The sequence below is a fragment of the Somniosus microcephalus genome, chromosome 21, assembly GCF_052327205.1.
Source record: "Somniosus microcephalus isolate GS21.2 chromosome 21, FLI_Smic_1.0, whole genome shotgun sequence".
NCBI lineage: Eukaryota > Metazoa > Chordata > Chondrichthyes > Squaliformes > Somniosidae > Somniosus > Somniosus microcephalus.
Genome location: NC_141007.1, coordinates 40868088 through 40894901, shown reverse-complemented (window position 1 = coordinate 40894901; position 26814 = coordinate 40868088). Strand labels below are relative to the sequence as shown.

The 26814-nt window shown below is 40.6% G+C and overlaps 2 protein-coding genes across 12 annotated transcripts in view; one reads left to right on the top strand and one right to left on the bottom strand.

Moving 5' to 3' along the window:
* The first annotated feature begins 599 nt into the window (after nucleotides 1-599).
* LOC147102728 (armadillo repeat-containing protein 10-like) lies at nucleotides 600-5803 on the top strand. Its single transcript, XM_085963477.1, has one exon. The coding sequence runs from the start codon at nucleotides 738-740 to the stop codon at nucleotides 1704-1706; it is 969 nt and encodes a 322-aa protein (XP_085819603.1). The 5' UTR covers nucleotides 600-737; the 3' UTR covers nucleotides 1707-5803.
* Nucleotides 5804-11108: 5305 nt separating this feature from the next.
* The window catches only part of ndel1b (nudE neurodevelopment protein 1-like 1b), a 45862-nt gene continuing 30156 nt past the window's right edge, over nucleotides 11109-26814 (bottom strand). For 5 of the 11 annotated variants that reach the window (XM_085963459.1, XM_085963460.1, XM_085963462.1 and 2 more), the window contains 7 exons: nucleotides 25297-25433; nucleotides 22840-23010; nucleotides 20106-20197; nucleotides 17495-17646; nucleotides 14358-14458; nucleotides 14216-14250; nucleotides 11109-12012 (listed from right to left, as the gene is read on the bottom strand). In XM_085963459.1, coding sequence (XP_085819585.1) covers nucleotides 11902-12012; nucleotides 14216-14250; nucleotides 14358-14458; nucleotides 17495-17646; nucleotides 20106-20197; nucleotides 22840-23010; nucleotides 25297-25433 — 799 coding nt within the window. In that variant the 3' untranslated portion in view covers nucleotides 11109-11901. Of the gene's footprint in view, nucleotides 12013-12233; nucleotides 12312-14215; nucleotides 14251-14357; nucleotides 14459-17494; nucleotides 17647-20105; nucleotides 20198-22839; nucleotides 23011-25296; nucleotides 25434-26814 lie in introns of all 11 variants that reach the window. The other 6 variants (XR_015073074.1, XM_085963464.1, XM_085963466.1 and 3 more) reach the window with 6 other exon arrangements.

The window sequence follows — 26814 nt, the reverse complement described above, 5'->3', positions numbered from 1 at the left end:
GCCTGAGAGAAATGTTGGCCATGACAGAAAGAGAACTCTTCAAATAATGCCATCAGATTTTTAAATTTTTTTTTAAAACATTGCTCCTGTTGAAAGAAGGCTTTGTTTTAACGTCTCAACCAAAAAACTGCACCTCCAACATGCAGCACACTCAGTATTGTACCGTACTAGATTATGTCTGCAACTGTGAGGTGGAGCTTGAAACCACAACCTACTGAATGTTTCTAGGTTTTAACACGAGGGTTGGAAATGTAAAGAACAAGTGTTCACATGAAGTAAGACTTTGCGCTCCGATGACTCCTTAGTACCCTGAATGCATTTACATGGATAACACACAAACAACTATAAGTTAGTAACAAAAATGGTTCACAATTAAGCAACAATAAGCTGCCAGGCAGGGTAGTAGAGACACAGACTCAGCTAGAGAACGAGAATACTAGAGGGATGAGCTTCGGTGGGCCAAAAGTCAATTTCTTGTACTTTCCTATGCTCACGTTCTTAACTTCTGTTATGAAAAGAATCTCCAATGTTTATAGAAAGTGGCTGTGACATCAACAAACATGTATCCATTCAAATTCAGTGTGCTATGGATACCAGAATCTACAAGATGTCAATTGGAATCTTCTGTTATGAAGTCACTGTTATCAGTTAAAAGGAACCATTTGTTTCAACTATTCAGTTTAGTTTCAAATATACTGAGCTTAGTGAATTGAACACAAGATAGAAGCAACTTACAAATGAAAATGGAAGCTAACTTAGGAACCTGTAGGAAGAACATGGGGCTTTTGTCTGGAATGGGAGCTGCTTATTTACTGTACAAACCAATCAACATAAGCACAAACATTGAAGACCAGGACAGAAGAATGTCTAGTAACGAACATAGCTCATGTGTTGAAGCAGGGACTGGTAACTCTCACATGATTCAGGCTGATGCATCAGGATTTACTATCACCAGCAGCTGCGATGACATGGATGCACAACACTTGCGTAGGCTTTTGGCTGTTCTTAAGCAAAATCCCAATCCTACCCTGAAAGCACTCATTGGAACAAGTATTTGTAGATTGGCTGCATTTTCTGCTAATCATGAATTAATTCGTTCACAAGGTGGGATCAGCATCATTGTAGAATCATTGAATGATCCTCTGACCGAGATAAAAGTAGACGCTTTAAATGCTCTTAACTTCCTTTCTAACAATGTCACAAATCGAGAAATAATCCAGGAATATGTTCATCAAGTCTGTGAGCTGGCCAGCACAGCCATTTTAGACTCTGAATTACAGTTAGCTGCTTTAAGGCTGCTCAATAACTTGCTGCACTACAGTCAAAACCAGCTCAAGATGAAAAGGTCCATCCCGGAATTTTTTGAACTGTTGCAGAAAGGGTCAGCCCAAACTAAGGCACAAGTATTAAAAATTTTCATCAATCTGTCAACAAACTTAGAGCTGACATTTGATATTCTGAACACCCGTGTTCCACCATCCTTCCTTTCATTGTTTAATACCTGCATACCACCAGATATTCTAAAGGGTCATCTGACATTTGTGGCTAATTTAAATGAAATCAGGAGAAGTCCACATTATGAATCTGCTCAGCATGAATACAATGAGGAGTCCCTCTTTGCACTGTTATTTGGAGGCTCACAATTTTCAAATAAACCCTTCTTTAATGACACACCCAGACAATGGAGTGTTCATACTGACTACTAAGATCCTATCAAAATTACAGTGAATTACTTGCAAGTTAGTTATATAGGTAATATTTAATAGAAAAAATTAAAAATTCTTTGATTTCAAGAGCAGTTTAAGCCACAGTAACTGGTTCAAAGGTTTGTGTGTAAGTATGAAGTGTTTTAATTCTATGGACGTTATTCCTTACAATGATAATTCTTAGTGAAAATATAAGATCATAGATTATATGCAGAAGCACAAGGGTGAAAGACCTGGCATAATGTGACCGATAGAATCTTGAACTATTTCTTGTACTTTCTGGAGCCTGTCACAGGAAACAAGCTGCTAAGTGGTAACTCCAGTTAACTTAAATTCCCCAACAACTTAAACTATTAGCATCTGCACTAACAATTAATTAGTAGATAATCCCACAAATAAAGGTGATTGGTATCTGCTTCACAACACGGTCTTCTCATTCTTTTAACCACTCAACAGTTCAAGTTATTATAAGTCATTGTAAAGCTGAACTCAGCATGAACAAAGATCATTCGCCATTGCAGAGAACTTCTTTATAAAATAACAGCACTGTTGATGCACTATTTTAAAAAAATTGAATAGAGATCATACTTCACATACTTTATATGGGGTGGGAGAGAATTACTGCAACAGGGTTTCTCCAGTTTAATACTGAAGTTTAGTAATGTGTCTTACTACACAAAAACCCTACCCTCTTATTCTTTTCAATCCAAACACTCTAGTGTAAGGCACACCCCAACTGTTCCAATTAAAATTTGCCAAAGCACTCCATATATCAGTTAAAATAGTGGGATTGGAGGGTAGGAGTGAAGAATGTGGAGAATAAAATACATTAACCATGCTAATATTAGATTATCATATTCACCCTCCCTTCATAATCCTTTAGATGATACTTTCACATGATGGCCTATCAAGAGGCCAAGACAGCAAGATCACCTTTGTAAGCCAGTTCAGACAATCATTGTTTTTCACCTAAAACTGTTAGTCTGTCTCTTTTTACAGATGCTGATGCACCTACTGTGTAGTTCCAGCATTTTCAGTTTTTATTTCTTGAACTTTCATAACTGAGCACAGCCTGCTCTGTTTGCAAAGATTAATGGAACGAGTACCTTCAAAAGACAGCTAGCTTCCTGCTCCAAAGCACTTTTACTTTGAACTAAGCTTTTGAACTTTCTTTTTCCTAAATTTGACAAACTCTTGTGGCTTCAAAAAAGTGTTGACTCTAGTCCTCAAAAATACTGAAAGGAGTTGACGGTCATTGCAGGGAGTGAGAGAGGAGAGGTGGCTGCTTCTTTACCCTGTTAATTTCCTGTTCTTCAACTTTCAATGATAATTTACATTGCCTTTCTATTTTTATAGCTAAAGAAAACCAGTTATTGACCTGATGTCCTTTTGTTTCCACCACAAAGTATTGCAGTGAGCTCCATCTTTCATGTGCTACACTTTTGTGATACCACAGGAAATTGACCTGTGCAATATTAGTGCACAACAATGGCGGCTGGTGATCTTTTTAGTGGGTGCGGCACACGTTAAGCATGCCTAGCCAAGCCAGCTCGTCACTGACAATGGGCCCTTTGCACATGCGCAGTGTCTTTGAACGCACGCCCCAGTCAGTCACTGTGAAGTTGAAAAGGGTTAAAAAAAAATCTGAAGAATGGAGTTTTGCAAATGTTCATTCGGCTGCAAGTTGCAGTGTTGCACATGGAATATTCCGAAACAGAACTTTTTTCCCTCGCTTGATGAGTTGCCTCTGGCTTAACATGTTCATATGGAATTCCTTTGTCCACTACTTTAAATGAGGTGTTATCCCATTTATTTCAAAATTTAAGCAGGTTAATGTCCGTTAACAAAGCGGGTAAAAAATGTTCACAAATGTGCTAAGTGTTGTTCTGCCATTATCACAGTGCAATTTCACTTCATGACATTTATTTAATTGGTTGCTATTTTGACAAATGTCCAACTGTAAAACTGTTCTACATCCTATGAAAGAATTAAATAAATGTAAGAATATATAGCATTAAAATTTAACTTAATGTTTAATAATCCATTTCAGTAAACAAATACAAATTAATATCTGCAGTATTGCCATTAAGCATGTGCATCAGAGATTTTTTTACATTCTAGCAAATGCTATCTAATTATTAAAGTCCACAGCATTGTTTTGGCTGGTCTACACTGGTACAATTTAAGAGTACAGTATAAATCTTAACGCCTATTATACCCAACAACTACTTCCAGATGATTGCTGTGGTCTTCCAAATGTTAAACAGGATAAAGTTAAAACTCATCCGAGACTGGATGGAAGACAAGCAGTCTGACAGCACAGAGGCAGTCGGATTGAGATGGTGGAGAAGTAGAGCTGGGTGTCATCAGCATATGTGTGGTTAACTGACCTTGCTTTGATGGATGATGTCATCGAGGGGCAGTATGTAGATGAGAAGAGCAAGAGCCCAATATTATATTCTTGGAGGTCCCTGAGGGAGTGAAGATGATCTGCCTGCATTTGGAAAAGTATAAGTGAAACCATGTCAGGGCAGGCCCAAGGAGCTAGACAACACAGGACAGATGTTGGAGAAGGATAGTGTGGCCCAGTTTCGAGGACTGTACAGAGGTCAAGGAAGGATAAAGCACGGAGAACGTCATTAACGCTTTTGTCAGTGCTCTTCTGATGCTCCAAGACAGACACAAGTAAAACTGGAGGGATTTAAAGAATTACAGGCAAGATGAGCACAGAGTCAGGAGGTGACAACATATTCAAGGACCTTGAGGGAAGAGAGAGGTTGGTGATACGACAATAATTGGCAAGGATGAAGAAGTTGAGGATATTTTTATATAAGGGTGCGATAGTGACACTTAAAGGGGAAGAGGGATGGTATCCGAGAAACAAAACCATCAACTTTGCCAGCTAGCATGGGGGCTTGATGAAGAAATACACAAGCTCTTTGCACTTGGTGTTTGAGGAAAGGTGAAGGGGGCAGGGGAAGAGGATTTTGAGGAGGGAAAAAAATGAGCCTGGGGTTATCCTTGCCCTCCAGGATAACTGGCTGGTTTTAGCTGAGGAAGGTGAAGCACAATAGCACTTGCCATGGTCACTCAAGATCTGGTAATGGATGCCTAGGGACATTCAGACTTAAGCAAGAAAACATGGACAGCTTGAACATTTTACATTTAGACATGGAAATCTCCCATTTCAGATACTTGTAGTTCCTGCCGATGACATGCAGGAACCAAAACAAAAGACTATTGCTATGATTTCCTGACATTTAATCAGAAATTATAAATTTTACACCAACTAAGTTTTTTTGGCATCTACAGGATTACAAACTATTGCAAAACCTGTACATGGTTCAAATTTTATACAAAAATTAACAGTTCCTGTAAGATGGTTTACAATTCAGAAGCTGTATATTTCTGTCTTCATATACAGTATAACCAAGGAGATAACACTTGCAGCAATCTGCTTACTTGATTTAATTTATTCTCATGTTACACTAGCAGACTCTCTGAAATAGTAGATATTGCCACATAGACCAGAGATTTACAAAGAGTAAATATAGTTTAAACAGTATATAAAGTGCACAAAAAATTGCAAATACTAAAATTACTATACACATGCATACAAGACCGTACACAATGAACCATTTAATCTCCATAAGTACTTCTTTGGGTGGACTATAAAATTCTTGGTCACTTACATGGTGAATATAGTCGATTTCTTCTCATAAGTTTCTGAAACAGCAAATCATATTTTAAATGCGTCATTCAAACACGAGTGAAATCCATCTGACCAATACACCATCAAAATAACCTCACTCTTGTTTCAGACTCCAGTACTGAACCTCCAAGGTGTTCAGAGCTACACTCTATTAGCTGCTTTTTTTCAGCAAATGTGACAATACTACAATTAAATGCATCGTACAAGTGTGGAACTAGAAAAATTCTAAAACAAATTAACCGAGAACATCAAAAACCTGTTTGTCAGTTTGTGTCCCCAATCTAGTACTGATGCTTGTCTGCTACCTTTTTGCTCCCATGTACTATAAACAATGTTGTACCATGATAAAAGTGCATTTTAAAATAAAGTGTTCACTTTGCAACAAGATTGATGTTTTGGAATATTTACTACACTAATCAATGTCCCGTAGCGTTGTTCACAGTTAACAAGACAGTGTGTGCTGTTTGGCTGAGAGAGATTACAGCACTAACTCTCTAGCAAGCAAGAACAGGAGTTCGTCATTTAAAAAAATAAAGGTAACAGCACCATCCTCTGGAAGAAATAAGAATAGCAGGGATTTATCATTATTGCATTACCCATTGATTCAAAAATAAACTAGGATTTTATACATCTAATAATAGATCTCCCATGCGTTGTTTATGGTAAGTTGGCGGGTAGGCTGGATAGGAAGTGGGTTCGAAAGGGAAGTACAGGAAACTCGTTTAAACGGCACCTAAATATCTGGAATAACAGAAAATGCTGGAAAAACTCAGCAGGCCAGGCAACATCCGTGGAGAGAAAATAGAGTCAACGTTCCGGGTCAAACCCTTTGTCATTAAAAGGCCAGGCTGGGCGAGAACAAAAGGGAAGTGACGAGCCATTAAGAGGTATTCAAAACGAGAGGAGATGGTGATAGGACTAGTGGAGACAAAAGACGGCTCAGATTAGGTGTGAAATGCGCTGGCAGAATGAGAGACAGCTGCCATGTGGGGGGGGAGAAAAGGGCCAAAACAAAGGGGTGGATAAAAAATTAAAAATGTAATGGGGGCCGAGGTTATGATTTGAAATTGTTGAACTTGATATCGAGTCCGGAAGGCTGTAAAGTGCCGGAATTCAGTTTATCCAGAATTCTCAATTAACCGGCAAAATTCTCACTCCGAAAACACCACCTCGGACTCGGCAACATTGCCAGTTATTGAGTCTCCCGCGGTGGCCGAGTTAGTCAGTGGAGGTAGTTCTCCAAACTGCCACTACGCGGCTTCTTGGCACTGTCGGCAGTCGGAGCACCTCAATACCCCTGTAACAGGAGTCTGACTCTCCCGCACTGCCGGTAGTCTCTCCTGATCCGCCATTTTAGAGGTACTGTGTCTCCCACGCTGCTGGCAGTCATTGTATTGCATTACCTCAACTGGCAGTACTGTACTTAATCAAGCATCTTCCACCATCCATTTAACACAACGTTCTGTAAGTGAGTACCCAGTTACTGTATACTGCATGTTTCTTGATTTTTTTTATTTTTCTTTGTTAAAAATAGCCTCGGTAGATAACCCTCCCCGTCATCCGGAATTTTTGATCAATTGGCAACACGCCGGTCCCGTCGGTGCTGGATACCAAAGAGTTTCCTGTACTTGTGGTTTAGGCAAAGAGGGAAAGAATTAGAATTTTAATAGATACATAGATAAGTTTAAGTAGAGTGTATTTATAAAAGAACCACCAAAAAAGGAGGGTTAAGAGCTGGGGTAAGAATTGGGAGAAAATGAGGCAAAATGTTGAGGGGGTTAAGCAATTGGGTAGCAAATGAGGAGGAAAAAAAAAGAGCCAAGAAGAGACGGGGGAATGACCATCAGTTGGGTCAGCAAATGGAAAAGAAAGGCTAAGAGCTAGGGTTGCAGTTAAGGTGCAAATCTCCAAAGAAACAAAAGAGCCAAAAAGGGGAAGAGTTAAGGTAGCAATGGAGAAAGAAAGAGGGTAGTTAAGAGATGGGCACCTCAGTTTATCACTGTCTCACAGCTGTAAGTATTTAACAAGTTTTCTATTTTCTATCAACAAAATACAGATGATAATTAAAACTTGTTTTCTTTCAAAATTGAACTCATTTGTTTTTAGAAAGCATGTTAAGTGATGTGAGGAAAACGATTACTGTCACCTAGTGGCAATAAGGTTACTTTGTTGTTTAACACTGGAATTACCAGATCATATTTTTGGATAACATAGAAACATAGAAGATAGGAGCAGGAGTAGGCCATTCGGCCCTTCGAGCCTGCTCCGCCATTCAACGAGATCATGGCTGATCATCCAAACCTTAGCACCCGGTCCCTACACCGACAGCCATCCCACCCAAGCCCTATCCCCGTAACCCCACGTATTAAATCCCCCCTAACACTAAGGGCCAATTTTTATCATGGCCAATCAACCTAACCCGCACATCTTTGGACTGTGGGAGGAAACCGGAGCACCCGGAGGAAACCCACGCAAACACGGGGAGAATGTGTGGAGTTTGCACAGTCACCCGAGGCCGGATTTGAACCCGGGTCCCTGGCGCTGTGAGGCAACAGTGCTAACCACTATGCCACCGTGCATTAGCATTAGATATTTTCACAGGCTTAGCATCACCAACAACTCCCATATGCAGATCTTACATCTCCTACGATCCACAGTGTACTTTTATCTGCCCAATATCTAGGTAAACGATAGTGAGACCCAGAGACCACACCAGAGAACTCATACTGTCAGCTACTGGAACACATCACGTCGGTGTGCTTCTTCTCTCTTGGAAAACCAGACTGAATCTAAATGCTACCAACAATGTGCATCTAAATACAGGAAACTTTGCGCTATCCGGCACCCATGGGACCGAGCTACTGCCGTTTTTTTAAAAGCTCCGGATAGACCAGCGTCAATGTTATCAGATAGGAGCTTTTCATTGCAGTATCTGACCACAAACACTGTTGCTCAGCAACAGCTTGTAAACACTCGGCCCGTGGCTTGGAAGCGTCTCTGAAGCTGTTGCTAAGATACAGAGGCGCTTTCTAGAGCCTGCCGTGTCTGACCACAAACACTGTTGCTCAGTAACGAGCTTATGGTGTGCTAGATCGGTTTTGATTTCGCACTGCTCGTGAGCGGTTCCGAAGCGCTCCCCCCTCACCGGTTCTAGACACTGGGCTTATTGCCAACCTTGATGTGTGGCCCAACTTGTGACTCGGAAGACAAATGGATCAGGTGAGACAAGGTGAGTTTTAAATCAGAAATATCTTTATTTAAGGAGAATAAACACAGAGAATGCAAGAATCAATTTAGACAAAAATCATTAGCACGTCTCCCAATGGGAACTAAAATTTAACACACAAGGAATAACTTTGACAATCTTAAATCATACAATAATTCTTAATCAGCGGTATACTAAAACGGGGGTGGGAAAAGCACACGGACACATCGAGGGATAAATCACACTCCTGAATGACCAAACCCTTAATGTTACAAACCCTCCTGTTGCTAAAATATACCTCAACTATGTCAGTTAGGTAGAGTTGGGCCTTTATGCTCACCAGAATTTTAAAACCCTCCTCGACCTTGGTACTCGTTACATCCGGGATCTCCAATCTTCCTTATGGGACCGGCTCCTGGACCCGCTCTCCTGCACAAACTTGGAAGTCCTCCGAACTCCGAGCCGTCTCCTCTTCCGCACGGTCTTCGAACTCCTGATGGTACCTGGACTTGGACTTCACTGCTTCTGGTGAATCTTGTGGATCTGTCTGAGTCTCACTGAATGAATCTAGCCTGTTAGAATTTCCCTCAACAGTTATACTGTTTCCTTGCCCTTATCTTAGCGCCAAATCAGGGGTTTTCTTTTGTCAAGGTAATGGGCAGGCTGCTTTGACAAAAGCAAGTACTTTATTTTAATGTCTTGTAAATGAAACTGATGGGATCTGTCCCGTGTCCCTCTGAGTTTGGTACAGATGTTTTTTTTTCCTGTGCTCAGCGATTTCAGAGATGGGTTTGCGTTTTGCTAGCAATTAGCGCACCTCCAGGTGCAAATACTTTTGTTTACGAGTTCGCTACTGCTGTAACCATATATCAATAGCAGTAAGTTCTGGAATCTTCTAATCGGTGATGACTCAAGCTGCTGTAAGATACTGCTGGTGTGTCCTTTTGAACTGAGCCATGAGAACTGCCAACTCCATCTTGTGTTCTGACAATGTGGCCATTTCAGGGGTTATACCAATCTAGACTGGATTTTGCGAATCCTACAGCTTGTAAACACTCGGCCCAGTAGCTTGGAAGCGTCTCTGAAGCTGTTGCTAAGTGACAAAGATGCTTTCCAGAGCCTGCCTGTGAAAAGCAGAAAAAAAACCTAACCAAAACAGCTGCTGATTTCTGCCGTTAGATCAAAGTTGCCGGACATTCAACTTCTGGATAGCACAAAGTTTCCTGTAGCACCTTTAATGTGGAAAAAATGTCCCAAGTCACTCAGAGGCATATGGAAAAAGTGGATGCCAAGCCAAAGGAGGAGATATTAGGAGGGTTGACCAAAAGCTTGGTTGAAAAGGTGGATTAAAAGGAGGGTATTAAAGGAGGAGGAGGGGTGGAAAGGCAGAAGGGCTTAGAGGCAAGGAATGTTGGTGCGTGGAGTAGAGGTGCCCGAAGACACTGTTGACAATGTGAAGGGAGCACTAAAGGCCCGAGTCAGAGAATGGAAGTTGGGAGGTGGGTGGTTGTAGGGCTGGAAGAGGTTACACAGGTGGAGGGACGAGGCCACGAAAAAATTTAAACACGGGGATGAGAATTTTAAATTTGAGGCATTATGGGACCGGGAGCCAGTGTAGGCCAGCAAGGACAGGGGTGATGGGAATAGGATATGGGCAGCACTTTGGGACAGTTTACCACGTTAAAGATGCTAGAAATGAAAGTTGTTGTTGCCGCCAAGTAATGTGAAATCTGTGGTCATTTAACCCAATTACAGGAAACTTTCTGGTATCCGGCACTGACGGGACCAAGTTGGTGCCGTCCCATCAAAACTGCTGTATAAACCAGCGCTAATGTTAAAACATACGGAGCTTTTCAGCTCCGTGTGAATCAACAAACCCTGTTGCTTAGTTAGCAACAGCTTCAAAACAGTCAGCCGCAGCTTAAAAGCGTCTCTGTAGCTAAGCAACAGCTTCAGCTTGACCTTGCAGAGCCTGACTTGGGGGAAAAAAAAGCAACGAGAAGCAAAAAAACTTATAGGAAATGGCTCCTGAATTTTGCCGGTAGCTAGAGCTTTCCGGACTTTTAACCTCCGGTTAAACGAAAGTTTCCTGTAGCACCTTATGCTTCCCATTATGTTTTTGCTAACAATTCACATGTTGTGTTGGCTACCGTCTGGTATCTGAACTTGTGGTTCTTCCTTTGAGAACAGTGCACCCCTGGGTCATTACACCTCCCAAATTTTTTGATATTGCTGGAAATGACAAGTTAAATATTCAGCAGACAAAAATTTTTTTTTTTGTTGTAGTCCATTTGTTCAGTGCCACATTTACAGAAGTTCAGTAATGTGTACTTATTTAAAATATAATGAAAAAAATTGAGAGAGATGCTTTCCACAAAGTCTTACTAATAGTGACTCCAGTCTGCATCCAATCAACACTGCACACGATGGCTGTTTAATGAACAAATTTATTTCTGGAAGATTAGACAGCAGGTTCTACATCATGATTTGTTACAACTGTGTATGGTAAACTTTCTCATTTATTAAACATGCCATATAGAATCTGAATAAATAATGCTACAAAGCCCAAGCTATGTACAAATATCTTGGGCAAAGTTATGTTTACAAACTTATATACAGTAAAAAGAAACGTAAACAGGCAACATAATTATCTGAATTATGCAACAAAATAAAATGTAAAAGTGATCGAGTTGATGCATAGAAACAAAAATCAATGCTGTAAATGGTTCAAAAATTAAAGTGTGTAAGTTTGTTATCCAACTTTGGTTTGTTTTTAAAAACAAACCAATTTACACTTAAACAATGCTTAAATATATCTTCATAAATCTGCCATTAGAAACCAAGGAGAAATTTTACAGTACAACATAAAAATTACAGGAATTGGTGTTTTAAAATACCACCAAATCCAGGCACATAACCGAGAAACCCAGACCAACTATCTGGAGAGTCACACACCCTACAAGTGGCTTGAACAAATACCATATCATTAGCTTTGAATATGTAGACTTTTCCAATACTGCTTAGGATTTCAATTTTGAATGCACAATATACAAGTCTGCTGTAATGTATAACAGGAATAGCATTAAAACCCACATGAACGGTAATGTGACATTAACTACACTGCAGTGACAGTATATCAACAGAGATTAAGAGGCAAACTGTTTAATAAACTGAAAATCTTGTGCAGAACAAGATAAAAGTTCAGAAATTCCTACACACCGCAGTGCACTCCATTTGTAGCCAGGTTACATGGGTTATCCTGTTGTTTGAAGTAGACGTTAAAAAGATGTAGTATGGCTATTTAGACACTGAGCGGCAGCATGCCTGGTGGTGAAGAAGGTGGCGCTGATCCAATTCGAGCAGGTCCTTGGTCTAGACCATTTACTGCCCTATATTCAACAAAAAAACGGGTTACATTAAAGTATTTTATACAAGGTTGCTACAGTAGCTGGTAATCTATAGATCTGGTACAAGTCTGACAATTCAAGATACAAACATTAATTACTAGCATGAAAAACTCTTCTAAACTGTCTCAAGACAATATCAAGTCCATTGTTAGCTCTGGGTTGAGGACAAAATACAAATTATATAGACTAATCAATTCACTTGCTTTGGTTTCCTGGTGCGTCTATTTCTGGAGATTCGGCTTCCTTCAATACTGTTTCTGCATCCTGCACCATTACCTGGCCTTGAAAATTAAAGAACCGCATTAGCTACTCTACTACAATATTAAACTGGCAATGGTCTAAATGACACAATTAAAAACATTTTCTTGTCAATTTTATATAGTCACCAACTACAACTAAATGTTGATCTCCATTGTATGCAATGATAGCAACCAGATAGATTTATATCTGTGATTTTCGAACTTCAGTAGTTTTACTACAATATTACGGGTTGTTTCAATACCATAATGTGCAAGTTGAAAATATTTATAAAAAAGAAAGCTGACCCAAGAAGACTGGAAATCCCTCGAGTGTCTGAAGCTTAAGGGTTAAGTGTAGTGTCCGTCTGTAGATAAAGACACTGAAGACAGGAGTTGGTTCATAGGTATTTACTAAGCAAGTCTGGGGGGGGGGGGTTTCCTAAAGGATATACACAATACACAGGCTTATATAGCTCAAGTGGCAATTACTGGCATTACACACACCTGGGGCTCTTAAAGGCACATACACCACATTAAGAGTTTGGTTTTGATGAGATTTGGAAAGAGATAGCAATACACAGTATTCATATTTAAACCCCTGATTTTAACACTGCCATTACAAAGAGTCACTAATGATCATCCTTATGCAAACATTTATACGAGTTTTGTCCAAGATGCAACTGATTCTATGTATAATTACAAAGTTAGTCACTGTACAAAAAACAACTACACATTAGTTACTTCTAGACATAATGGCAGACAGGATTTTTTTAAAGAAGTGAACATGTGCCAACAGAAGGCTTTAGTAGCAAATGCACATCTTAATGTATTTTTCATGTACACACTTGTTAGTATTGCTTTTAAGTTTAGCCATGCCTCAGCTTTGAATGTACAAGAGACAATCCACAACCAGTTAATTTTCTTTTTTTTTTAAAAAACATTGTGCCCTGGGTAAGACCCATTTTTATAAGTTTACTGATGTATCTCTGGCTCAAGTGGTTTTTATTTAAATATCTTTCATTTTTATTCAGGTCTAATATAAAATTTCAGCTGTGAATGAATAGCTAAATTTCCATTTAGTAATGCTAGTTGTTCAAGTTAACTACCGTGTTTCAAAGTTTAGCCCAGTGCACAAAGCTTTGGCTAGTATTTCCACATACGTTTTAAGAAAAATGTAATTTTGATTTTGTCATTCACCTCCACATTTAGCCAAGCAGTCCGTGTGTTATGCAGATTTGAGGCTCAGCCAGAAAAAGGTTTAAGATTGGGCGAGAAAACCTACCCAGAATCTAAATATGTTGCTGTACATTTGCCTCTGCATTTCTTGCAAAGAAACCCAGACAGAGTAAACTTGAATACTTGTAGAAATGCTGTCACTTGTTAGATATGTGCACAGAACTTACGGCTGAAAAAATTATAAATAGGTCATAATGGAGTCAGAATTTTGGCAATAATGATAAACTTCCAACATTCTGAATCCTAAAATACAACCCAGTCACAGCCATTTTCCACATTCTATTTGGTGCCTCTTACAGCTTAACAGGTGCTATACTTAATGCAGGTTTGTACTACAAGCTCATCTGCAGTTTAAATGCTTTTAACTGCAATAGCAAAGATTACATTTTGTCAACCAAGGGAAATTTTTCATCTTAGCTGCATTCAAAGACAAATTTCCACAGGCCATAGGATAAGCCCCATACACAGAGATTATAAAATTGTAGGGTAAAAATTCAGAAGAGCCACCAGGAGCTGCATTTTGAGGAATTATATGATACAATATCTGGCACTTTTTGCTAGGCTCTTACTACTTGCCACAGAATACCAAAATCCCCATGCAGTTAGCGAAAATTCAGCCTAAATCTAGGTGTTAATCCTGCTTCCATTTATATCACCATTGCGATAGCATGCAGGTGATCACTGCAAAGGAATACAATAAAATGAATTACCCATGATATACTCGGTGAAAAAGACTTTCTCTTTTCTGATAAAAGAAAACACATACCAAATCAACTTTAAACAAACACTCATGTTGGCTAGATGTTGGAATCTAAACCAGTTTAAGATGGCTAAATACTTAAATCACTCAACTCCTCATAGCTGAAATTAAATTCTTGTTGTTTAGTTCTGGGACATGCTGAACATTAGTGTTGAGGATATAAAACCTGGAGTCATCCAAAATGCTGCAGTACCTGTGCTCGAACATTATAGGAAACAGCAATACAATCAGAAACTGAGTACAGCAGCATTAGAACATAAATAACCCTCAAAGTACACCAAAATTACATTATGGTGGGATCCAAGACGAGCTTGCTAATTTTTCCTTCCAACCCTAAATGTTTGATTTCATCTCTTAACTGGGGGTGTTGAATGTGCTATTTTGCTGATTTTCCCCCTTTCTCTTGGAGGTTGACTCCTGCTGAAACAAAGTTTCACAGGAGTTGACAGCTCACTAGTACCTCTCAAAAAGATTGATCACGTTTAGAGCCCAGACATCAAGTATGGACTGGATATTTGCTCTTGCAGCATGCATGCTAAATGACATTCCTTCTATGTAACTCATCATGTACAATTCATTCAATTCAAGCATGAATCATTAGATAGGAATCAGGAGTGGAATCCAACAGCTTTTCCACTTCCTAACTCAGGAGCACTACTGACAATTTTAACATCCCTGCTCAGATCAGCTAACTCTGCACAAATTGAGAATCAAACGTGGGATTTTCCAGTCTAAATAGCATAGTATTACACCTGGAGATGCCATATCCACTGAGCCATTAAGAGAGGCACGTGTACTTTAACAAAACCTAATGCACATATATTGTTACAAAATAATACTTCTACATGAATGTAGCAGGTTAGAAATTAGTTAAAGATAAATGAATTGCAAACAAAAACTGTACAATTGATATTAAAACCAACTGATATTTAATTGATACAGTTGGCTATTCAACAGTATTTATAAAAAGAACTGTCTCAATGTTTAATAAACTTTCTACTGATTTGCTTAAATTATTAAACATTGATTTTTTGTTTAGCTAATTAAAAAAACCCTACCCACCACCTATTAGCTAAATTACTTCTGTGCAAATTTGCTACAGACAGAAGAGGGAATAACTTACATTAATTTGTACATTAGCAGTTTCCACCAATGACCAAAGTAAACCAAGCCACCAGAAGCAACACACACCGCCAAAGTGAGTGGTCTTCAGATGTACCTGCAACAGCAGGAATGCCTCAGGCACCAATGCCATCAGAGCCAGAGGCAACCAAAAAAAGCAGGTGTGCTGGCAGGTTGAGTGAAACGGTGGCCATTTGCAACTGTAAAATAACTGCAAAACAGTTTAAAGGCAGATTTGCCTGCTGGAGAAACCATTCTGGAATATAAATTAGATCGGTTTTCAGCAATGGGGTGTCAGCAAATATTGGAAAACCATTTCAAGAAGCAATTATCCGATTCAAGTGATGCTCTAAAGCTAATTGTTACAAACATGTAGTGTATTAATCTGCAGAACACAGTTTCAGCAATTACCTATTATTTCATGTCTAAGATTTTAAGCAGAACTTTTAGCCCCATGTTCATTTAAACTTTTCCTCTTGAGTTACAATAGGATTTTGATGTTTCCAATATCTTGCCACAAATAAGCTTTGTAACTTTGTGAAGGGTTGGAAAAATACTGAAGTATTTTCTATGACATCCTTTAACATTTGTAAATAGATCCTGGATCTCATAGGAATCAACATCCATAGTTCAGTTTAGTCTTAGAAGTCAAGAAATTCAAACTTCAAGTACAATTAATGGACTCAGAATACCAGAAAGTTTGGTGGGGGTGGGAAAGGGAAGCAGAAAGAGAGTTACTGAGTGACACAGTGGGTGGGTTAGTAGAATCTTTCAACCCAAATCAGGGGAAGAAAAGTTCCCATTTCTAGTTGGAAGAATCATGTTGAATGAACATTGACTATTTTAACCAGACAGATTAAGAGAGCTTTGTCCTGCTATTACTGATTCATACAATACTTAGAAGTACATGTTCCATTTCTTGATACCAACATCTGTCACCCAGATAGCTCAAAATATACAAGAAAGAGAAAAGAAAAAAATGTGGATTTAAAGTTAAACCCGAGTATCTGGAGCTCAGACCTGTTCGGTGGATATTGTGTGAAGCATGATCAAAGTTGGAATCTAGGGAAATCATTTTTGAGAAGCAGACAGGGAAAAGAAAGCAAGTGTGAAATACACTCATTGGCCTAAGGTTGACGCACAGTGTATGTTAACTCCAGGGCTTAATCAACATGTTGTTGATCAGCTGCCTGCCTGAAAGAGTTGGGGGGGGGGGGGGGGGGGGGGGGGTGGTGGTGAAGAGCTTGGACAGAGGAGGTCGCAACTTCCCTTCTGGGCCCCGGAATGTTTTACACTTACCTTGGAGAGCCTCTTATCTGCAGATCTGCTTCAGCCTGGTGGCAAAGCTGAGCTGGCTTCTCCACTGAGGCCTCAATTAAAATGCAGGCAGGGTCTTTTTGATGCAATAGGACCCCAATTAGCATCCACCTGCAGAACCTTGCAGATTAAAATGGGCATTGGTGCAAAAGGCTCGAGTTTTGAGTGGGTAAGCAACCTGCTCATTTTTAAACTGCTCACCCACCTGGTTTCCGCCGGGCGGGTAGGGTTAAAAATCAACCCCTGGGCTTAAACTGGATAAATTCAATAAATATATAGGTACAGTATAATTTTGCTGTAGTGACCTGGATGAGTAAATATTAAGCTTTCATCTGAAAGGAGTGAGGAGGAGGGTTAACTAGAAAGAGCAAAGGGTTGGGAAAAGATCCAAATCCAGATGAAGAGAGTGATTCATGAGGGACTTGTAAAAGTATACAGCACAGAAGGAGGCTATTCGGCCCATTGTGTTTGCGCCGGCTCCTTAAAAGAGCTGTCCAATTAGTTCCACTCCCCTGCTCCTTCCCCATATCCTTGCAATTTTTTTCTTTCCAAGTATATATCCAATTCCCTTTTGAAAGTTACTGAATCTGCTTCCACCACCCTTTCCAGTAGAGCATTCCAGATCATAACTCGCTGCATTAAAATGGCTTCTCATCTTCCCTCTGGTGCTTTTGCCAATACTCAATACTAGTAAATATATCCGAGTGCCCCAGTTCTGGAAAAGCTTAAATAATAGCAGATTTTCTAACAAGAATGTTTTTTTTTTTGTTGATGTATATTAAACACTTACCCTTTGTCAAAATATGTTGCAAGACCTGAATTTGAAAACTTTGCACTGTTGACCATAGCAGAGGGGCCATGGCCATTCCCTGAACTGTAACTTTTTCGTGATGCTTGGTCCTTGGCAAAATTTCTGCATGCCGCTAATTTTGATTCTAAGGCCTGAAAAGATTCAAGTATTAGTTAGCAGGAAAAATAAATCAAAAGAATTCTGCACAACAGTTTGATACACTATATAAAGAAACTCTTATTTTTCATTATGTGATTCAAATAAAGTGGACACACAACCAATGTTCCCTCTAAATTGTCTTTGAGCTTGGCCTGTTTATTTCAATGCGCGGTCCCTTTAAATTTCTGCGCATGCGCGGTATTTAAAATGGAAAAGCTAGTGAGCAGCCTGCAGATTACTGCGTGGCCATGCATGCGGGCAACTGAGGGAACATTGTTCATAATCCTGCCCGCCCCCCACACACACCAAAAACCAACAGCGTTGATTTTTTTGAACTAGAAACCAATTTCAAAATGACAAATAAAACAGAAACCAGAAAAGGATACAATGCCAGTCTTTTGCACTCACGTGCTTGGCTCCGTCATCATTGATGATGGGGATGTTCATGGAGCCTCCTCCTCCCACTACTCGTTTAATTGTGCACCACCACTCACAACTGGATGTGGCAGGGCTGCAGAGCTTTGATCTGATCAGTTGGTTGTGGGATCACTTGGCTGTGTCTACAGCATGCATGTAGTCCTGTGTTGTAGCTTCACTAGGTTGGCACCTCATTTTTAGGTAAGAGTGTGCTGCTCCTAGCATGCTCTTCTACACTCCTCATTGAACCAGGGTTGGTCTCATTGTTTGGTGGTAATGGTAGAGTGAGGGATATGCCAGACCATGAGGTTACAGATTGTGGTGGAATACAATTCTGCTGCTGCTGCCCCACAGCGCCTCATGAAAGTCCAGTTTTTGAGCTGCTAGATCTATTCTGAATCAATCCCATTTAGCACGATGTCAGTGCCACACACACCACGATGGAGGGCGTCCTTGTGGAGACGAAGACCCGTCTTCACACGGAGGACTGTGCTGTGGTCACTTCTACCAATATTGTCATGGACAGATGCATCTGTAACAAGTAGATTGGTGAGGACAAGGTGAAGTAGGTTTTTCCCCTCGTGTTGGTTCTCTCTCCACCTGCTGCAGGCCCAGTCTGGCAGCGATGTCCTTCAGGACTTGGCCAATAGTGGTGCTACCGAGTCACTCTTGGTGATGGATATTGAACTCCCCCACCCAGAGTATATTCGGTGTCCTTGCTGCCCTCCGTGCTTCTTCCAAGCAACATGGAGGAGTACGGATTCATCAGCTGAGGGAGGGCGGTAGGTGGTAATCAGCACGATTGATGGAGCACCTTACCAAGTTGTTGAAAAATCTTAAGAGCTTCACACAATTAATTACTTGCCTTTATATTACACCTTTCACAACCTGAGGTCTAGAGGAGGTATAAATGGGAACAGCAGAATCATTACCAACAGCTACTGTCCAAAAAAATGAGGGCCGTGGTTAGGATCTGAAATTGTTGAACTCAATGTTGAGACCAGAAGGCTGTAAAGTGCCTAAATCGAAAGGAGGTGCTGAGCCTCAAGCTTATGCTGAGCTTCATTGGAACAGTGTAGGAGGCAGTGGAGAGGGAGGTCAGAGTGGGGCGGAGAATTAAAATGACAGGCGACTGGAAGCTCGAAGTCATGCTTGCAGACTAAACAGAGGTGTTCTGCGCTGCTCACGATGCAGTCTCCTCTACATTGGGGAGACCATACACAGAGGGGGCCGATCGTGTTGGTAATGATTCTGCTGTTCCCATTTACACTTCCTCTAGACCCATCTTTTGTTTCTTTACTTGTCCCATTACCATCCCCTTTTGCCTTGCACCATCATCCCTTTTGTCATTTAATCTCGCCTGTCTTCCACCCTATCACAGACCTGCCCTCCGCCTTTTCCCTGCCTCTGTACTTGATTAAAACCTGTTACATCTCTAGCTTTTTCCAGTTCTGATGAAAGGTCATCGACCTGAAATGTTAACTCTGTTTCTCTCTCTACAGATGCTGCCTGACCTGCTGAGTATTTCCAGCATTTTTCAGTTCTTATTTCAGATTTCCAGCATCCGCAGTATTTTGCTTTTGTAGTAGTCTCTGGAATGGGGCTTGAACCGGCGACTGAGGCGAGAGGCCACCACCGAGGCAAGACTGGCACCTTAAGAGTACAGTGAATGTTGTGCAGGCAAATGCAGCAGCTACACTGCGCCAGTATCACCCCAGAAACAGCAAGGTGATGAACTACCTAGCTTTGGTACTGCTGGTTGAGGAAGGAATTGTTGGTTGAAGTTAAGACAGCAGCCGAACACTGCTCTTCCTTGAATAATGGTATGGAGTCTTTAATCTTTCCTGAACAGGCAGCTATACGAATTAATAACTCATCCAAAGGGAAAATTTCAATAAAGAACTACTACTAGAGAAAGATTAAACAGAACTTACAGAAATAAAGGTTGGACATAAAATTGCTTATATCTTTTTATTTTCTGGCCAATAGACAGAATTGCAATATTATAAAAAGGTTAATTAGAGCAGATACTTACCCCTACTTTTCTTAAAAGATCACCAACAATATTTAGTGCAGATATTCTTGCTGATGGAGTTAAAGGAGTAGTTCCATAGCCATTTGGTATAGCTGGAAAACAATAAGCCTTACTGGTTTTTATACATTATAAACACACACACTCCAATAGAGTGTTTCACTATGTCAATTTTCAAAAGCAAGATGATGAGAAACAAAATCCATGAAAATTCTCAAATCAGATTTTACGTTAGGTGACACATCTGTTCTTACAAATGTAAAAACTAAAGGGTACAATTCTAAACAGGGTGCATAAACAGAGACACCTGGGGGGTATATGTGCACAAATCATTGAAGGTGGCAGGGGAGATTGAGAAAGCAGTTACAAAAGCATATGGGATTCGGGGCTTCATAAATAGAGGCATAGAGTACAAAAGCAAGGAAGTTATGCTGAACCTTTATAAAACACTGGTTCGGCCTCAACTGGAGTATTGTGTCCAATTCTGGGTGCCGCACTTTAGGAAGGATGTGAAGGCTTTAGAGAGGGTGCAGAAAAGATTTACAAGAATGGTTCCAGGGATGAGGGACTTCAGTTACATGGATAGACTGGAGAAGCTGGGGTTCTCCTTAGAGCAGAGAAGGTCGAGAGGAGATTTGATAGGTGTTCAAAATCATGAGGGATCTAAACAGATAGAGAGTAACTTCCCATTGGCGGAAGGGTCGAGAACCAGAGGACACAGATTTAAGTTGATTGGCAGAAGAATCAAAGGCGACACGAGGAAAAACATTTTTACGCAGCGAGTGGTTAGGATCTGGAATGCACTGCCTGAAAGGGTGGTGGGGGCGGATTTCAAAAGGAAATTGGATAAGTACCTGAAGCAAAAAAAATTGCAGGGCTACGGAGAAAGGGCAGGGGGAGTGGGACTAGCTGAAGTGAACTTGCAGAGAGCCAGCATGGGCTCGAAGGGCCAAATGGCCTCCTGTGCTGTAACCATTCTATGATGGCTCTGACCCTAATGCCGGTTTGACTCGAACCCCATGTCCAATCAGGCTGAAGCCTTTTTAAAATAAATTGTTGTATCTCCATTCCCGCTCTCTGTAGTGATGTCACAGAAAATTAAAGTGCATCAGTACAAGATGTTTGGATGGTAATATGAAAATACATGTACAATAGAATCCAGTTAGAATGATCATACAATGCATGGTTCAAATCCTGGTTGCAAAACAATTTGAGCCTTATGACAGATTTTCCTTTAGGCGTACTCATAAGCTAGAGATGTGGTCAGTGCGGACAGACACTTTAAACAGCTGATCAAATGCTTTCTCTATTCTTAATTAGTTCCAAAGCAAAACAGAGCAAAAGGTTGCTCCGCACTAACTGGAAATTTCATCACCTGAGCAGTGTTTTTGCACAATAACCGATATTTGAGATGGGCTTTATTGGAAATTTTCCGATCGATACATACTGCTAGAGTCAACCTGCTACTCCTTTTTCATTTTTTGCTTTTTAAGAACTCCCCGACAGTGATTGCTTGCACAACTTAGACACACCAATGGAATTTACCTAAAAATTTTAGAAATAGAAATAGAAGGGGGATCTACAATTAAGATTCTTGATGAGCTCACTTCTATGCATCTATTCAGCTTTGGGTCTTTAACCTTCATTTCAATGTGACTGCCATACTATGGCATTTTATAACTTTTTTGCTTTTATATTGTTTTACTTTAGAGGGAGGGACTGCTATACAATATTAAAATTTACATCTGTGCATATTCCATTATAAGAGATATTTATATATAGCCTCAGTTTTACATCTCCCAGCTCAACTTGTATTGCAGAAATGAATCCTAGGTTCCAACCAACTCTATTGCTTTGTTTTGCTATTTAACTAAAAAAAGTCAAAATATTATCTAAAATAAAGATGAGATTTAGCATTTCCGCAATTTTAATTAAAAAAATTACTTTCTAAAATGCTGCCCAATTGGTTCATGGCAGATTTTGTGTTCGGCGATATGCAAATGAGGTCAAGTGGAAACTTGAGGGGGAGAAACACCTCTCAAAACTAGTGCAATTTTGGGTGCAATTTTCACCCGGATCGCTAGCGATTCACACTGAATGCGTTCAAGTATCAACACATCCAAGGCACTAAATTTATACTTTAACACTGCAAATCCAAAAGATGCATTTAAAAAGCCTGTACCGAAACTCACCAAAGCATTAGTGCCTGTGAAACTGCTCAACTACATACCAACATCAGTTCAACACCCATCAAGACGGTATGCTTGCACGGTTAGGCAAATTAAAATGCATTTGGCCAAGTGAAGCAAGGTGCAAACAATAAGCACTCTAGTTTCTTATAAAACTCTGAATGGCATAGAGCATGGGTGGACACGTACACACAGGATCATCATTGTATTTATATACTTATGCATGCACAATGGCAACTTCAAGATTTAAAAGAAATGAAAGCATTAGCACTTGGTTTGTGGAACCCTGCCAAGTTACTTAACACAATTCATTAATGCACGCATTCTAACTTTAACATAGCCACCTGATTTCAACAGAAGGGTTTAAGGTTCTGTACCAACTTGATGACAGGTGGATTTCTCCAAATTCTGATTGAATCAAGTTGGTAGCCATCTTAGTTGACATGCGAGCTTACTGCAAACATAACAAGCAATCCATTCTTTTACACATACATGCAGACACCTGGAGTCAATGTTCTGGCAATTCTCAGAAAACTTACACCACATACCTTTGGGTGAAGCAAACCCATTGTCTGCGGTTCTTCCTACAGGTGTAGCTGGTAGAGAGAGGGAAGCTTGAACAGCTGTATCCATCTTCTCACACTCTAGCGTTGGGGAACTAGGGGCAGATTTTCTCGTTACTTCCTGCCTTTCCCGTACTGCTAACTCTTGTCGCAGATCTGCAAAAATATTCATAAGGCTGCGGTTAAACAAAAAATTCAGTGTTGCACTGTCGAGTAATAGTTGTGAATCTGAATTTTAGATCGTCACTTTAGTAACCAAGTATAATGCTTATGATAATGTTGCCATAGGGCAGTAATAACACAATAACCAACTCATGGGCCATACTGACAACTAAACCCCAAATGTCCCAATCATAACGCAACCTCAGGTTACATAAAATGCAATACTCTATATTTCCATATAAGGTGAGAATAAAAAGTCACTGTTCAGGGACTGAATGTAGGTAGTGGTGTCTTACATGCACTATTGCCATGGATGGTAATGCAGTGTGTCCTGGGGGACCACACTCATCTGCTTCTGGCTTGGTCCCACTAACCTGTCTTTTCCAGACTCTCCAGCAACAATGGCCCAGAAATTCAGGTCGGGGGCTTCCCGCGGGTGTAAGCCCCCGATCTGCACTTACCTTGCGCGCCGGCCGTTGAGCTCTGGGCTCCCGTGGAATTCCGATCTGGGGCCTGGTCCAGCTGCCGGCGCGCAGTGCTTGCGTATCCCAGGGGCGCAGTTAGTTCGAAGCGTGCCCATGGATCATGTGGGCCATGGGGAGCCAATCGGAGCAGGGAATGCTCCATTCATAAGTCTTGACAGGAAGTGCTGTCGAGACTTATAAATACTACGGCCCCAAAATAGCACTAAACATTTAAATAAACTATAAATTACATGAAATAACTTTTAAACAATAATTTAAATTTTTGGAAAAATTAATTTTATATTCTAACGGGGCTAAAAATAAACTTACCTGGCTTTAAAGTATTTAAAAATAATAAACTTGCGGAAAAAATGTTTTAATTTTAATTAATTCACCACTTACCTTGTAAAAAGCAGGCCTTACGCCTGCTTTTTACGTTTCTAAATTCTGGAGACTTACCCTCACGGAAAAACCTGTAAAAAAAAAAAAAACACCCAAGTTTGATGCGCACGCGCAGCCTCCCCCGCGCACGTGTTCGATCTCTGAACCCCTGCTTTCAGAGGAACGGAAGTGCCGGTTTCCCGCGCATGCGCAGTGCATGCAGGAAACCGGCACTTCCATTGGGCCTACGGGCGAGTATCCCGTGCGTACTCACCCGTGGAGACCCGAATTTCTGGGCCAATATCTCTGACTCCTGATCTCCCAATGACAATGTGTTGGTGTTTAACAGTCACAGAGCATAATACAGCCAAGCGCATGCATTGACATCAAATTTCCCATAAATCACTGCAGCTCCTAAAGTGAGAAATCGGATTTCAATATGGGCACGCTAGCTGTGTTAGCAAGTAACTCGAGGGTCAATCAAGCAGGGGGAGCTCAGCAGCCACAGAGCAGGCAGCAGGAAACAAAGACAGATTTGCTTTTACACTGTACCTCATCACATTAGTGATAGCAATCCTAATGCAGAATTATTCCTTAATACAAATACATTGTGTTAAAATCATTATTTCAGCATACTGATTTTTCACTTATTTATTGTGACAAAAAAACACAACTCTTACGACGGTGGTATAAAAAAGTAGGAAAATTGCAACATTAGAATAGCAATATAATTCGCATACAGGTAGACTACCCTTTATCCGAACTTCCGAAAACTGAAAACCTCTAAAAACCGAAAGTTTTTTCGTTCAGCGTAAGTCATGCGCACGACGCCGACCCCCGCCAAATTTCCCAGTCTTATAAAATACCTTCTGAAATCCGAAATTTTCCGAAAACCGAAACACGGCTGGTCCCGAGGTTTTCGGATAAAGGATAGTCTACCTGTATTGTACTTAATCTCACCCCATTGCAAGGACACCAATGGCAGGAAGGTTCCCTGAGCAGAAGTTTATCAGTTCTACTGTTTAAAGTTTGTTGACCGTATGCATCCAATTGTACAGGAAACTTTGTGATATCCGGCACCGACAGGACCGAGCTGTTGCCGTCCCATCAAAACTGCCGGACAAACCAACGCTAATGTTAAAAAATACGGAAGCTTTTGAGCTCCATATCTAGCAACAAACCCTGTTGCTTACCAGCTTCTAAACAGTCGGCCGTAGCTTGCAAGCGTCTCTGTAGCTAAGCAACAGCTTTAGCTAGACCTTGCAGAGCCTGACTGGTGAAAAAAAAGCAACGAAAAGAAAAAAAACTTACTGAACCGACTCCTGAATTTTGCCAGTGGCTCGAGCATTCCGGACAGTTAACCTCCGGATAAACAAAAGTTTCCTGTACAACAGTAATGCTGTCCTTACAAATAAACTGCTGGAATTAAACGCACCTCGGGCTTCATCTTTTAACCTCTGAACAGAAACAAGTAGTGATTCCTTCTCATCAAGTTCACTTTCTAAAAATGCATTTCTTTCAATTGCTTGATTCAGTCGCTGTTCAAAGTCTTCTAGCGATACTATGGTAGCCCTAAACATAAAAAAAGATTTATGAATACTCTGGGGCTAATACAGTTACATGACAAGGGTGTGATACTATGATGGATTGTTTCCAAAAGTGTTTCACTGCTCTATATTAGTAATGAAAGGCAGAAGTTACTATAGGAAATACAACCTTTTATGCATGGGTTAAAAAGAAAAAAACCTTAGGTAATATTAACCTTGTATTTAACAAATACAAAGTTATTAAAACCTCTAAGCATTGAGCACTGTCCTTAATTTAGTCATCAATTTTGCTTTAATATACAAGTGATCAAAGTTAATCTAATTTTCAACTGGTTTTAACAAAAAAATGTTTTATTTAACAGATTGCATTTATATAGCACCATTAATGTAGGAAAATGTCCCAAGACATTTCACAGGAGCATAATCAGACAAAAATTGACACTGAGCCAAAGAAGGAGACATTAGGACAGGTGCCAATAGCTTGGTTAAAGAGGTATATTTTAAGGAAGGTATTAAAGGAGGTGAGAGAGATGGAGAGGCGGAGGTGTTTAGGGAGAGAATGCCAGAACTTAGGGCCTAGGCGGCTGAAGACATGACCCCAAATGGTGGGGCGAAGGGGGATGGAGGATGCACAAGGCCAGAGTTAGAAGAATACAGAGTTTCTTGAGGGTTGTAGGGCAGGATGAAGTTACAGATTTAGTGAGGAGCTAAGCCATGGAGGAATTAGAACACAAGGATGAGAATTTTTAAATCAAGCCATTGGTGGACTGGGAGCCAATATAGGTCAGCGAGCACAGCGGTGATGTGTGAGCGGGACTTGGTGCGGGCTAGGATACAGGCAGCAGAGTTATGGATACAGGCAGCAGAGTTATGGATACAGGCAGCAGAGTTATGGATACAGGCAGCAGAGTTATGGATACAGGCAGCAGAGTTATGGATACAGGCAGCAGAGTTATGGATACAGGCAGCAGAGTTATGGATACAGGCAGCAGAGTTATGGATACAGGCAGCAGAGTTATGGATACAGGCAGCAGAGTTATGGATACAGGCAGCAGAGTTATGGATACAGGCAGCAGAGTTATGGATACAGGCAGCAGAGTTATGGATACAGGCAGCAGAGTTATGGATACAGGCAGCAGAGTTATGGATACAGGCAGCAGAGTTATGGATACAGGCAGCAGAGTTATGGATACAGGCAGCAGAGTTATGGATACAGGCAGCAGAGTTATGGATACAGGCAGCAGAGTTATGGATACAGGCAGCAGAGTTATGGATACAGGCAGCAGAGTTATGGATACAGGCAGCAGAGTTATGGATACAGGCAGCAGAGTTATGGATACAGGCAGCAGAGTTATGGATACAGGCAGCAGAGTTAGGATACAGGCAGCAGAGTTAGGATACAGGCA